Source organism: Somniosus microcephalus, unplaced genomic scaffold (genome assembly GCF_052327205.1).
Source record: "Somniosus microcephalus isolate GS21.2 unplaced genomic scaffold, FLI_Smic_1.0 unresolved_chr7, whole genome shotgun sequence".
NCBI lineage: Eukaryota > Metazoa > Chordata > Chondrichthyes > Squaliformes > Somniosidae > Somniosus > Somniosus microcephalus.
In genome coordinates this window covers 37,792,693-37,807,162 of record NW_028225185.1, presented here as the reverse complement: position 1 = coordinate 37,807,162, position 14,470 = coordinate 37,792,693, and the positions used below count along the sequence as shown (strand labels likewise).

The 14,470-nt window shown below is 53.4% G+C and overlaps 1 protein-coding gene across 1 annotated transcript in view; it reads right to left on the bottom strand.

Moving 5' to 3' along the window:
• The window catches only part of LOC147086810 (voltage-dependent L-type calcium channel subunit alpha-1F-like), a 160,722-nt gene that overhangs the window by 51,544 nt on the left and 94,708 nt on the right, over window positions 1-14,470 (bottom strand). Inside the window, exons 19-21 of the mRNA XM_085978323.1 lie at window positions 14,315-14,357; window positions 11,422-11,566; window positions 3,638-3,767 (exon numbers count right to left, since the gene is read on the bottom strand). Coding sequence (XP_085834449.1) covers window positions 3,638-3,767; window positions 11,422-11,566; window positions 14,315-14,357 — 318 coding nt within the window. The remainder of the gene's footprint in view (window positions 1-3,637; window positions 3,768-11,421; window positions 11,567-14,314; window positions 14,358-14,470) is intronic.

Here is a 14,470-nt window from a genome sequence, read left to right as displayed (position 1 = left end):
GTCCCTGATGGGGAGACTCCCTCTATAAAAGGGTCTGATGGTGAGACCCTCTCTATAAAAGGGGTCTGATGGGGAGACTCCCTCTATAAAAGGGGTCCCTGATGGGGAGACTCGCTCTATAAAAGGGGTCCCTGATGGGGAGACTCCCTCTATAAAAGCGGTCCCTGATGGGGAGACTCCCTCTATAAAAGGGGTCTGATGGGGAGACTCCCTCTATAAAAGGGGTCCCTGATGGGGAGACTCCCTCGATAAAAGGGGTCTCTGATGGGGAGACTCCCTCTATAAAAGGGGTCTGATGGGGAGACTCCCTCTATAAAAGGGGTCTGATGGGGAGACTCCCTCTATAAAAGGGGTCTCTGATGGGGAGACGCCCTCTATAAAAGGGGTCCCTGATGGTGAGACTCCCTCTATAAAAGGGGTCTGAGGGAGACTCTCTCTATAAAAGGGGTCTCTGATTGGGAGACTCCCTCTATAAAAGGGGTCCCTGATGGGGAGACTCCCTCTATAAAAAGGGTCCCTGATGGGGAGACTCCCTCTATAAAAGGGGTCTCTGATGGGGAGACTCCCTCTATAAAAGGGGTCCCTGATGGGGAGATACCCTCTATAAAAGGGGTCCCTGATGGGGAGACTCCCTCTATAAAAGGGGTCCCTGATGGGGAGACTCCCTCTATAAAAGGGGTCCCTGCTGGGGAGACTCTCTCTATAAAAGGGGTCTCTGATGGGGAGACTCCCTCTATAAAAGGGGTCCCTGATGGGGAGACTCCCTCTATAAAAGGGGTCCCTGATGGGGAGACTCCCTCTATAAAAGGGTCCCTGATGGGGAGACTCCCTCTATAAAAGGGGTCTGATGGGGAGACTCTCTCTATAAAAGGGGGTCCCTGATGGGGAGACTCCCTCTATAAAAGGGGTCCCTGATGGGGAGACTGCCTCTATAAAAGGGGTCCCTGATGGGGAGACTCCCTCTATAAAAGGGGTCCCTGATGGGGAGACTCCCTCTCTAAAAGGGGTCCCTGATGGGGAGACACCCTCTATAAAAGGGGTCCCTGATGGGGAGACTCCCTCTATAAAAGGGGTCCCTGATGGGGAGACTCCCTCTATAAAAGGGGTCCCTGATGGGGAGACTCCCTTTATAAAAGGGGTCTGATGGGGAGACTCCCTCTATAAAAGGGGTCCCTGATGGGGAGACTCCCTCTATAAAAGGGGTCTGATGGGGAGACTCCCTCTATAAAAGGGGTCCCTGATGGGGAGACTCTCTCAATAAAAGGGGTCCCTGATGGGGAGACTCCCTCTATAAAAGGGGTCTCTGATGGGGAGACTCCCTCTATAAAAGGGGGTCCCTGATGGGGAGACTCCCTCTATAAAAGGGTCCCTGATGGGGAGACTCCCTCTATAAAAGGGGTCCCTGATGGGGAGACTCTCTCTATAAAAGGGGTCCCTGATGGGGAGACTCCCTCTATAAAAGGGGTCCCTGATGGGGAGACTCCCTCTATAAAAGGGGTCCCTGATGGGGAGACTCTCTGTATAAAAGGGGTCCCTGATGGGGAGACTCTCTCAATAAAAGGGGTCCCTGATGGGGAGACTCCCTCTATAAAAGGGGTCTGATGGGGAGACTCCCTCTATAAAAGGGGTCCCTGATGGGGAGACTCCCTCTATAAAAGGGGTCCCTGATGGGGAGACTCCCTCTATAAAAGGGGTCCCTGATGGGGAGACTCCCTCTATAAAAGGGGGTCCCTGATGGGGAGACTCCATCTATAAAAGGGGTCCCTGATGGGGAGACTCCCTCTATAAAGGGGGTCTGATGGGGAGACTCCCTCTATAAAAGGGGTCCCTGATGGGGAGACTCCCTCTATAAAAGGGGTCCCTGATGGGGAGACTCCCTCTATAAAAGGGGTCTGATGGGGAGACTCCCTCTATAAAAGGGGTCCCTGATGGGGAGACTCCCTCTATAAAAGGGGTCCCTGATAGGGAGACTCCCTCTATAAAAGGGGTCCCTGATGGGGAGACTCCCTCTATAAAAGGGGTCCCTGATGGGGAGACTCCCTCTATAAAAGGGGTCCCTGATGGAGAGACTCCCTCTTTTAAAGGGGTCCCTGATGGGGAGACTCCCTCTATAAAAGGGGTCTGATGGGGAGACTCCCTCTATAAAAGGGGTCCCTGATGGGGAGACTCCCTCTATAAAAGGGGTCTGATGGGGAGACTCCCTCTATAAAAGCGGTCCCTGATGGGGAGACTCCCTCTATAAAAGGGGTCTGATGGAGAGACTCCCTCTATAAAAGGGGTCCCTGAGGGGGAGACTCCCTCTATAAAGGGGTTCCTGATGGGGAGACTCCCTCTATAAAAGCGGTCCCTGATGGGGAGACTCCCTCTATAAAAGGGGTCTGATGGAGAGACTCCCTCTATAAAGGGGTCTGATGGGGAGACTCCCTCTATAAAAGGGGTCCCTGATGGGGAGACTCCCTCTATGAAAGGGGTTCCTGATGGGGAGACTCCCTCTATAAAAGGGGTCCCTGATGGGGAGACTCCCTCTATAAAAGGGGTCCCTGATGGGGAGACTCCCTCTATAAAAGGGGTCTGATGGAGAGACTCCCTCTATAAAAGGGGTCCCTGATGGGGAGACTCCCTCTATAAAAGGGGTCCCTGATGGGGAGACTCCCTCTATAAAAGGGGTCCCTGATGGGGAGACTCCCTCTATAAAAGGGGTCCCTGATGGGGAGACTCCCTCTATAAAAGGGGTCCCTGATGGGGAGACTCCCTCTATAAAAGGGGTCCCTGATGGGGAGACTCCCTCTATAAAAGGGGTCCCTGATGGGGAGACTCCCTCTATAAAAGGGGTCCCTGATGGGGAGACTCCCTCTATAAAAGGGGTCTGATGGGGAGACTCCCTCTATAAAAGAGGTCCCTGATGGGGAGACTCCCTCTATAAAAGGGGTCTGAAGGGGAGACTCCCTCTATAAAAGGGGTCCCTGATGGGGAGACTCTCTCTATAAAAGGGGTCTCTGATGGGGAGACTCCCTCTATAAAAGGGGTCCCTGATGGGGAGACTCCCTCTATAAAAGGGGTCCCTGATGGGGAGACTCCCTCTATAAAAGGGGTCCCTGATGGGGAGACTCCCTCTATAAAAGGGGTCCCTGATGGGGAGACTCTCTCTATAAAAGGGTCCCTGATGGGGAGACTCCCTCTATAAAAGGGTCCCTGATGGGGAGACTCCCTCTATAAAAGGGGTCCCTGATGGGGAGACTCCCTCTATAAAAGGGGTCCCTGATGGGGAGACTCCCTCTATAAAAGGGGTCCCTGATGGGGAGACTCCCTCTATAAAAGGGGTCTGATGGGGAGACTCCCTCTCTAAAAGGGGTCCCTGATGGGGAGACTCCCTCTATAAAAGGGGTCCCTGATGGGGAGACTCCCTCTATAAAAGGGGTCCCTGATGGGGAGACTCCCTCTATAAAAGGGGTCCCTGATGGGGAGACTCCCTCTATAAAAGGGGTCCCTGATGGGGAGACTCCCTCTATAACAGGGATGGTGAGACTCTCCTTTGTAAGACAGTGGGTGGGGTAAGACCCCCTCCCCCTACCTTTCACTCCCTCATCTCCCGACGCCCCCCGCCCCCGCCCCCCCCCCCCCTCCGGTATAGACTCACATGGTTGCGGAAGGAGCGGGCACGAATGGGGTCTTCTGCCGCCAGTGAGATGCTGCTGAGGATGATGAAGACGAGGATCAGGTTGGTGAAGATGTGGTGGTGGATCAGCCGGTGGCAGGCCACCCGAATCCTGCAGGAGAAACGGGAGACCGGACCGTTAGCACAGCGGCGGCCCTTTAAACAAGCAGCGCGAAGGAATTAGTTGAGCACCGGTGGCAATGCTCACGGATGAAACTAAATGTAAAATCAACACAGAATTACATTGAATTTTGCACAACACATAAAAACTGGCCATTCGGCCCCTCTGCTCCGTGCCGGTGTTTCTGCTCCACACCAGTCTCCTCCCACCCCTCTTCATCTCACCCCATCACCATATCCTTCTATTCCTTTGTCCCTCATGTGCTTTTACATAAGAAGTAGGAGCAGGAGTAGGCCACACGGCCCCTCGGGCCTGCTCCGCCATTCAATAGGATCATGGCTGATCCGAATCTAGACTCACGTCCACTTCCCTGCCCGCTCCCCGTAACCCCTAATTCCCTTATCAGCTGGGAAACTGTCTATCTCCATTTTAAATTTATTTAATGTCGCAGCTTCCACAGCTCTCTGGGGTAGCAAATTCCATAGATTTACTACCCTCTGAGTGAAGAAGTTTCTCCTCATCTCAGTTTTGAAAGGGCAGCCCCTTATTCTAAGATTATGCCCCCTAGTTCTAGTCTCACCCATCAGTGGAAACATCCTCCCCGTATCCACCCGATCAAGCCCCCTCACAATCTTATATGTTTCGATAAGATCGCCTCTCATTCTTCTGAACTCCAATGAGTAGAGTCCCAACCTACTCAACCTTTCCTCATACGTCAACCCCCTCATCTCCGGAATCAACCGAGTGAACCTTCACAGAATCACAGAAACCCCACAGTGCAGATAGAGGCCATTTCGGCCCATCGAGCCTGCACCGACACATATCCCACCCGATCCCCGTAACCCCTACACCAACACATATCCCACCCTATCCACGTAACCCCACGTATTTAATCCCCCTAACACTAAGGGTCAATTTTTTTTATCATAGCCAATCATCCTAACCCGCACATCTTTGGACTGTGGGAGGAAACCGGAGCACCCGGAGGAAACCCACGCAAACACGGGGAGAATGTGCAAACTCCACACAGACAGTCACCCGAGGCCAGATTCGAACCTGGGTCCCTGGCGCTGTGAGGCAACAGTGCTAACCACTATGCCACCGTGCTTCTCTGAACTGCCTCGAGAGCAAGTATATCTTTTCTTAAATATGGAAACCAAAACTGTACGCAGTATTCCAGGTGTGGCCTCACCAGTACCCTGTATAACTGCAGCAAGACTTCCCTGTTTTTATACTCCATCCCCCTTGCAATAAAAGCCAAGATTCCATTGGCCTTCCTGATCACCTGCTGCACCTGCAGGCACTTGTGTGTGGGGCGGGGGCAGACCAGAACTAGGGAGTCACTAATAAACCCAATGGGGAATTCAGGAGAAACTTCTTTCCCCAGAGAGTGGTGAGAATGTGGAACTCGCTCCCACAGGGAGTGGTCGAGGTGAATAGCGTCGATGCCTTTAAGGGGGAAGCTGGATAAACACACGAGGGAGAAAGGAATAGAAGGATATGGTGATGGGGTGAGATGAAGAGGGGGCGGGAGGAGGCTGGTGTGGAGCAGGAACACCGGCACGGACTGATTAAGAACATAAGAAATAGGAGCAGGAATAGGCCACCAGGTCCCTCGAGCCTGCTCCGCCATTCAATAAGATCACGGCTGATCTTGGGCTCAAAGCCACTTCCCTGCCCGCTCCCCATAACCCTTCACTCCCTTATCTTGCAGAAATCTGTCTATCTCCACCTTAATGACCAGCCTCCGCGGCTCTCTGGGGCAGAGAATTCCACAGATTTACGACCCTCCGAGAGAAGAAATTCCTCCTCATCTCAGTTCTAAAAGGGCGACCCTTTATTCTGAGACTATGCCCCCGAGTTCTAGATTTCCCCACGAGGGGAAACATCCTCTGCATCTACCCTGTCGAGCCCCCTCAGTATCTTATATGTTTCAATAAGATCCCCTCTCACTCTTCTAAACTCCAATGAGTATAGGCCCAACCTGCTCAACCTTTCTTCGTAAGTCAAACCCTCATCTTTGGGCCGAATGGCCTGTTTCTGTGCTGTAGACTTGATGTAATGGGCTGGATTTTCATTCAGGGGACGTGATGGAGGCGGGACTACAACTTTCGGGGTTATAGTCCCGTCTCCATCGAGTTCTAGCCAACCCACGCGATTTTAACTTGATTGACCTTGTTGAGCCCGCCCAGCGGGCCAATTAAGGGCCACCCGGCAACAGGTGACGGCACAGACTGAAATTTCATCTGTCAAGAGGTTTTGACAGATGAAATATCAGCGTTTGACAACTCTTTGAAGCTGTCAAACACCGACAGTCTTACTTCTAACCTGAGTCCTTCTACACAGACTCAGTTAGAAATCTCACTGGCACAGAAAGCTGAAGGCTGTCACTTTTGACAGTTCACAGCCATTCTGCTTTCTGTGCCGGTGAGATGAGGGACTCCCGAGACCTAGAGGAAGGAAGGTGGTAAAGGTAAGAAAAGGTAATTTAAACACTTTACACACACCAAACACACTTACCTCTGCACTCATGCACCCATCACTCACCTGAACACCGGACATCTCGACCCCTCCAAGTCCTTCATCCCGACGGCCCGCCTCGCTAACTTGGCGTGGTTTGGAGCTGTCGGGAATCCCACACTTCAACCTTAAAAATAGGGATTAGGCTAAAAACTGCCTGTTAACTACCTGTTAACAGACAGTTAACTGGCACTAATCCCCTTCCCGCCTCGGGGAGAGGAGTCCCAGTGCGGGGCGGGTACCCGCCCCCTTTGAAACAGGCATAGAGGCGGGTTGGGTGCGGGATGGTGTCGGGGACCCCCGATTTCGGGATTTTAACCCCCCTCACCCCCCCACGCCTCCAATCCCGACTCCACGGCCCAATGAAAATCCTGCCCCATGTCTCTGTGGGTGGGGGAGTTAATCACAAAACACGATGTGGCCACGGCAACTCGAGGAGGCCCGAGCCTCAAGCTGCGAGGCATCTAATGTAATTAAGCGATAATTGGCACAAATTGAGGGGAGGCAGAGGCAAGGGCTGTGATTTAACCGTGGGGAGCGTATGTTTAACAGATTAAATGTAGATCTTCCGGGTGTAGCTGGGACGAGCACTGTACCAGAGGGCTTGCAGAGGGCAGTCAGACCCCGAATTATTATATATTTAAATTATAGGTACATTAGGAACAGGAGGAGGCCGTTCAGCCCCTCGGGCCTGTTACATTAGGAACAGGAGGAGGCCGTTCAGCCCCCTCGAGCCTGTTACATTAGGAACAGCAGGAGGCCGTTCAGCCCCCTCGAGCCTGTTACATTAGGAACAGGAGGAGGCCATTCAGCCCCTCGAGCCTGTTACATTAGGAACAGGAGGAGGCCATTCAGCCCCTCGAGCCTATTACATTAGGAACAGGAGGAGGCCATTCAGCCCCCTCGAGCCTGTTACATTAGGAACAGGAGGAGGCCATTCAGCCCCTCGAGCCTGTTACATTAGGAACAGGAGGAGACCATTCAGCCCCTCGAGCCTGTTACATTAGGAACAGGAGGAGGCCATTCAGCCCCTCGAGCCTGTTACATTAGGAACAGGAGGAGGCCATTCAGTCCCTCGAGCCTATTACATTAGGAACATGAGGAGGTCGTTCAGCCCCCTCGAGCCTGTTACATTAGGAACAGGAGCAGGCCATTCAGTCCCTCGAGCCTGTTGCATTAGGAACAGGAGGAGGCCGTTCAGCCCCTCAAGCCTGTTACATTAGGAACAGGAGGAGGCCGTTCAGCCCCTCGAGCCTGTTACATTAGGAACAGGAGGAGGCCGTTCAGCCCCCTCGAGTCTGTTACATTAGGAACAGGAGGAGGCCATTCAGCCCCCTCAAGCCTGTTACATTAGGAACAGGAGGAGGCCGTTCAGCCCCCTCGAGTCTGTTACATTAGGAACAGGAGGAGGCCATTCAGCCCCTCGAACCTGTTACATTAGGAACAGGAGGAGGCCATTCAGCCCCTCGAGCCTGTTACATTAGGAACAGGAGGAGGCCATTCAGCCCCCTCGAGCCTGTTCCACGATTCAATTAAATCGCGGCTGATCTGTATCTTAACTCCATCTACCTGCCTCGGTTCCGTAACCCTTAATACCAACAAAAATCTATCAATCTGAGTTTTGACCTTTTCAATTGACCCCCAGCCTCGACAGCTTTTTGGGGGATAGAGTTCCAGATTTCCGCTACCCTTTGTGTGAAGAAGTTTTTTGTTTATTCAGTCATGGGATGTGGGCGTCGCTGGCCAGGCCCAGCATTTATTGCCCATCCCTAATCGCCCTGGAGAAGGTGGTGGTGAGCCGCTTTCTTGAACCGCTGCAGTCCCGTGTGGTGAAGGTGCTCCCACAGCGCTGTTAGGGAGGGAGTTCCAGGATTTTGACCCAGCGACGCTGAGGGAACGGCCGATATATTTCCAGGTCATAGAGGGAGTGCAGCGAAGGTTCACCAGACTGATTCCTGGGATGGCAGGACTGTCGTATGAGGAGAGATTGGATCGACTGGGCCTGTATTCACTAGAGTTTAGAAGAATGAGAGGGGATCTCATTGTACAGGAGCAAGGATGTCTTGCTGCAGTTGTACAGGGGCCTTGGTGAGACCACACCTTGAGTATTGTGTGCAGTTTTGGTCGCCTTCACAGAATCACAGAAACCCCACAGTGCAGATCGAGGCCATTTCGGCCCATCGAGCCTGCACCGACACATATCCCACCCGATCCCCGTAACCCCACGTATTTAATCCCCCTAACACTAAGGGTCAATTTATCATAGCCAATCAACCTAACCCGCACATCTTTGGACTGTGGGAGGAAACCGGAGCACCCGGAGGAAACCCACGCAAACACGGGGAGAATGTGCAAACTCCACACAGACAGTTACCCGAGGCCGGATTCGAACCCGGGTCCCTGGCGCTGTGAGGCAACAGTGCTAACCACTTATGCCACCGTGCTCTGAGGAAGGATGTTCTTGCCATGGAAGGAGTGCAGCAAAGGTTCACCAGACTGATTCCTGGGATGGCAGGACTGTCGTATGAGGAGAGATTGGGTCGACTAGGCCTGTATTCACTACAGTTTAGAAGAATGAGAGGGGATCTCATTGAAATGTATAAAATTCTGACCGGGCTAGACTGACTGGATGCAGGGAGGATGTTTCCCCTGGCTGGGGGGGGTCTAGAACGAGGGGTCACAGTCTCAGGATACGGGGTAGGACATTTAGGACTGAGAGGAGGAGAAATGTCTTCACTCAGAGGGCGGTGAACCTGTGGAATTCTCTACCACAGAAGGCTGTGGAGGCCAAGTCACTGAATCTATTTAAGAAGGAGATAGATAGATTTCTAGACACAAAAGGCATCAAGGGGTATGGGGAGAGAACGGGAATATGGTACGGAAACTTTTTTTATCCGGCACCGACGGGACCGGTGTGCTGCCGGTTGATCAAAATGTCCGGATTACTAAGGTACGAGAGCCCCGTACACGGCCACAGATCCAGGCGTCCCTGTTGCATGGCAACAGGTGCAGGAACCCCGGTTACACGGCCACAGATCCAGGAACCCCGGTTACACGGCCACTAATGTGAAGTAAAACTTACCTGAACCTACTCCTGAATTTTGCCGGTTAAGAGAGATTTCCGGTTATTTAGGTGCCGGTAAATCGAGAGTTTCCTGTATTGAGATAGAGGATCGGCCATGACCATATTGAATGGCGGAGCAGGCTCGAAGGGCCCAATGGCCTCCTCCTGCTCCTGTTTTTCTATGATATCTCCAAGTCAGGGTGGTGTGTGTCACGAATCTTATCATTCATGGAGAAATGACTCATGAAGTAACACTGGGCAGCCAGCTGGTGGCGCCGTCCAAGGAGTATAAATACTCGGGCGTGGGCCCAGCTTGCTCAGGACGTTTTTGTAACCAGGAACTAGTGATGTAACTAGGATCTCATGGTTGTGAAACATTTGATTAAAGCCTTGTTTTATACTCAAATCAAGTGCTCAGTCGTCTTTTTTACATCAGTGTGTGACTAGGAGGGGAACTTGGAGGTGGTCGTGTTCCCACGCGCCCGCTGCCCTTGTCCATCTAGGTGGAAGAGGTCGCGGGTTCGGGAGGTGCTACCGAAGAAGCCTTGGCAAGTTGCCGCAGTGCCTCTCGCAGATGGTGTTTCCTGAGGTCACCCCACCGAACGGCCTGGCTCTAATTTTAAGGTTGTGATAAACGTGAGCCAAGTTGCTCACGGCATCATGGGAGCGCCCCTGGCCCACCTGGGACTGTGGCGGTTCGAGAAGGTGGCTCACCGCCACCTTCTCGAGGGGGGGGCAACTGAGGGACGGGCAAATCACCACGGTCAAGAGGTGGGCCCCGCATTACCACCGCCTTCCTGCACCGTACAGCCCCCCTCCCCCACACAGCGGGGTCGGGGGGAGGGGGCGCAGTTCATAGAATCATAGAAAGTTACAGCACGGAAGGAAACCATTTCAGCCCATCGTGTCCGCGCCGGCCAACGAGCTATCCAGCCTAATCCCACTTCCCAGCTCTTGGTCCGTAGCCCTGCAGGTTAGACCATCCCAAGTGCACGTCCAAGTACTTTTTAAATGTGGTTCGGGTTCCTGCCTCTACCACCCTTTCAGGCAGTGAGTTCCAGACCCCCACAACCCTCTGGGTGAAGATATTTCCTCTCAAATCCCCTCTAAACCTTCCACCAATGACTTTAAATCTGTGCCCCCTGGTTTTTGAACCCTCTGCTAAGGGAAATAGGTCCTTTCTATCCACTTTATCTAGGCCCCTCAAAACTGTATACACCTCAATAAGGTCTCCCCTCAGCCTCCTCTGTTCCAAGGAAAACAGACCCAGCCTATCCAGTCTTTCCTCATAGCTAAGATTCTCCACTCCTGGCAACATCCTTGTAAATCTCCTCTGTACCCTCTCTAGTGCAATCACATCTCTCCTGTAATGTGGTGACCAGAACTGCACGTAGTACTCTAGCTGAGGCCTAACTAGTGTTTTATGTCAGTGTTCTCGCTCAGGCCGACATCCCCAGCATCGAAGCTTTGACCACGCTCGATGAGCTCCGATGGACGGGCCACATTGTCCGCATGCCCAATACGAGACTCCCAAAACAAGCTCCTCTACTCGGAGCTCTGACACGGCAAGAGAGCCCCAGGTGGGCAGAGGAAACGCTTCAAGGACACCCTCAGAGCCTCCTTGGAAAAGTGTAACATCCCCACCGACACCTGGGAATCCCTGGCCCAAGACCGCACAAAGTGGAGGAGAAGCATCCGGGAAGGCGCCGAACGCCTCGAGTCTCTTCGCCGGGAGCAAGCGGAAGCCAAGCGCAAATAGTGCAAGGAGCGCACGTCAACCCAAGCACCCCACACCCACCCGCCCCTTCAACCACCGTCTGCCCCGCCTGTGACAGAGACTGTCGGTCCCGCATTGGACTCATCAGTCACCTGAGAACTCATTGTTAGTGTGGAAGTAAGTCATCCTCGGTTCTGAGGGACTGCCTAAGAAGAAGAAGAAGATTATACAGTTGAAGCATAACCTCCCCTGCTCTTGTATTCTGGCAGTTCAGCCACCGCGTAATGCCTTTGTTAGAGCCAGTGGCTAGCCCCGGCGGCCACTCTCACGCTCTCGTCGCTTACAGGTTCGTGCTGCTGAGAAGAAAGAAGGCGCTGCCTGCCGGGATGGGCAAGATCTTCTCCTTCGGCGGGGCGAAGTTCGACAGCTCTTCTGCCGTGGACCCCACCAAGCTCTCGGTGCGCCCTTCCTCGTCCTCGCCTCCTCCTCCTGTAGATCATAGGAACAACAGGAGAACATAAGACATAGAAACATAGAAACATAGAGGATAGGAGCAGGAGGAGGCCATTCGGCCCCTCGAGCCTGCTCCGCCATTCAATGAGATCATGGCTGATCATCCAAATTCAGTACCCTGTCCCTGCTTTCTCCCCATATCCCTTGATCCCTTTAGCCTTAAGAAATATATCCAACTCCTTCTTGAATATATTTAATGAATTGGCCTCAACTGACTTCTGTAGTAGAGAATTCCACAGGTTCACCACTCTCTGGGTGAAGAAATTCCTCCTCATCTCAGTCCAAAATGGCTTACCCCTTATCCTTAGACTGTGACCCCTGGTTCTGGACTCCCCCGACCATCGGGAACATCCTTCCTGCATCTAGTCTGTCGAGTCCTGTTAGAATTTTATAAGTTTCAATGAGATCCCCTCTCATTCTTCTAAACTCCAGCGAGTATAAGCCCAACCGACCCAATCTCTCCTCATACGTCATTCCTGCCATCCCAGGTATCAGCCTGATGAATCTTCGCTGCACTCCCTCCATGGCAAGAACATCCTTCCTCAGATAAGGCCAGGAGTTGGCCGTTCGGCCCCTCGAGCCTGCTCCGCCATTCAATAAGATCATGGCTGATCTGATCTTGGACTCAGCTCCACTTCCCTGCCCGCTCCCCATAACCCTCGACTCCCTTATCGTTCAACAATCTGTCTATCTCCACCTTCAGTGACCCAGCCTCCACAGCTCTCTGGGGAAGAGAATTCCAAAGATTCACGACCCTCTGAGAGAAGAAATTCCTCCTCATTTCCGATAATTTATTCTGAAATTACGCCCCCGAGTTCTACATTCCCCCACGAGGGGAAACATCCTCTCTGCATCTACCCTGTCGAGCCCCCTCAGAATCTTGTATGTTTCAATAAGATCCCCTCTCATTCTTCTAAACTCCAATGAGTATAGGCCCAACCTGCTCAACCTTTCCTCATAAGACAACCCCTTCATCTCCGGAATCAACCTCGTGAACCTTCTCTGAACTGCCTCCAATGCAAGTATATCCCTCCTTAAATAAGGAGGTCAAAACTGTGCGCAGTACTCCAGGTGCGGTCTCACCAACACCCTGTACAGTTGTAGCAGGACTTCCCTACTTTTATACTCCATCCCCTTTGCAATAAAGGCCAACATTCCATTTGCCTTGCTAATTACTCGGGTTGGAGGGGAACAGACAAGCGGAGAATCACAGAAATCACAGAAACCCCACAGTGCAGATAGAGGCCATTTCGGCCCATCGAGCCTGCACCGACACATATCCCACCCGATCCCCGTAACCCCTACACCAACACATATCCCACCCTATCCCCGTAACCCCACGTATTTAATCCCCCTAACACTAAGGGTCAATTTATCATAGCCAATCAACCTAACCCGCACATCTTTGGACTGTGGGAGGAAACCGGAGCACCCGGAGGAAACCCACGCAAACACGGGGAGAATGTGCAAACTCCACACAGACAGTCGCCCGAGGCCGGATTCGAACCCGGGTCTCTGGCGCTGTGAGGCAACAGTGCTAACCACTATGCCACCGTGCAGGACGACTCCAGAACCGTGAGTTTAGGACTTAAATCAGGCTGAACAGTCTGGGGCTCTTTTCTCTTGAAATGTGAAGGCTGAGGGGTGACCCGATAGAGGTCTTCAGAATGATGTAAGGGTTTCGATAGGGTCGACCTTGAGAAGATGGGGGAGAATTTTAACCCACAAAAATGGCTGGGGTGAGGTCGGGCGGGAAGTTGACATGTTTTAAAAAATCACAAACCCAACCCCGACCCACCTCAGACCTGCCCACTTCCGCTTTTAATGGAGGCAGGACAAGGGGCGGGCAACCAACTCGCTCCCCAGAGGCAGGTGGCTCATTTCAATCTTATACTGAGGCTGCGCGCCTCAGATTTAACCTGTCTTCCAGGTTTAACCCTGGCTGGCCGGGATTCCCAGGCCTCGGGAAACCCGGCAGCTAAAGGGGAGGCTGCGTGGAAGAGGGGAGTGCCTCTCCAGCACTGCTTGTGGGTCAGGAGGACAGGAGTGCTTGAACCCGGCACCTCTGACAGTGCGGCGCTCCCTCAGTACTGCCCCTCCAACGGTGCGGCGCTCCCTCAGTACCGCCCCTCTGACAGTGCGGCGCTCCCTCAGTACCGCCCCTCCGACAGTGCGGCGCTCCCTCAGTACCGCCCCTCTGACAGTGCGGCGCTCCCTCAGTACCGCCCCTCCGACAGTGCGGCGCTCCCTCAGTACCGCCCCTCCGACAGTGCGCGCTCCCTCAGTATCGCCCCTCCGACAATGCGGCGCTCCCTCAGTACCGCCCCTCCGACAGTGCGGCGCTCCCTCAGTACTGCCCCTCCGACAGTGCGGCGCTCCCTCAGTACCGCCCCTCTGACAGTGCGGCGCTCCCTCAGTACTGCCCCTCCGACAGGGCGGAGCTCCCTCAGTACCGCCCCTCCGACAGTGCGGCGCTTCCTCGGTACTGTCCCTCCAACAGTGCGGCGCTCCGTCAGTACCGCCCCTCCGACAGTGCGGCGCTCCCTCAGCACTGACACCGGGGGACTGTCGGGCCTGGATTATGGGGGCTTGAGTCTCTGGAATCGGGGGCTCGAAGCCACGACCTTCTGACTCGGGGGCGGGGAGGGAGGACTGAGACCCTCTGAGCCACGGTCGACACAGAGCTCAGCGTAACAGATTTACCCGGTCGACGGGGCCTCTTACCTCCGGTGTCACTCGCCTCATCCTCCTGCTCCGATTCCTCAGACTGCACCTCAGAAGAACGAAAAAGATTCAAATCAATAAGCAATGGATGAGCTCAATCTTCAGACTCGAGTTAGAATTATCTTGGGCGTGTTATGCAGGGCCAGCAGAAACACT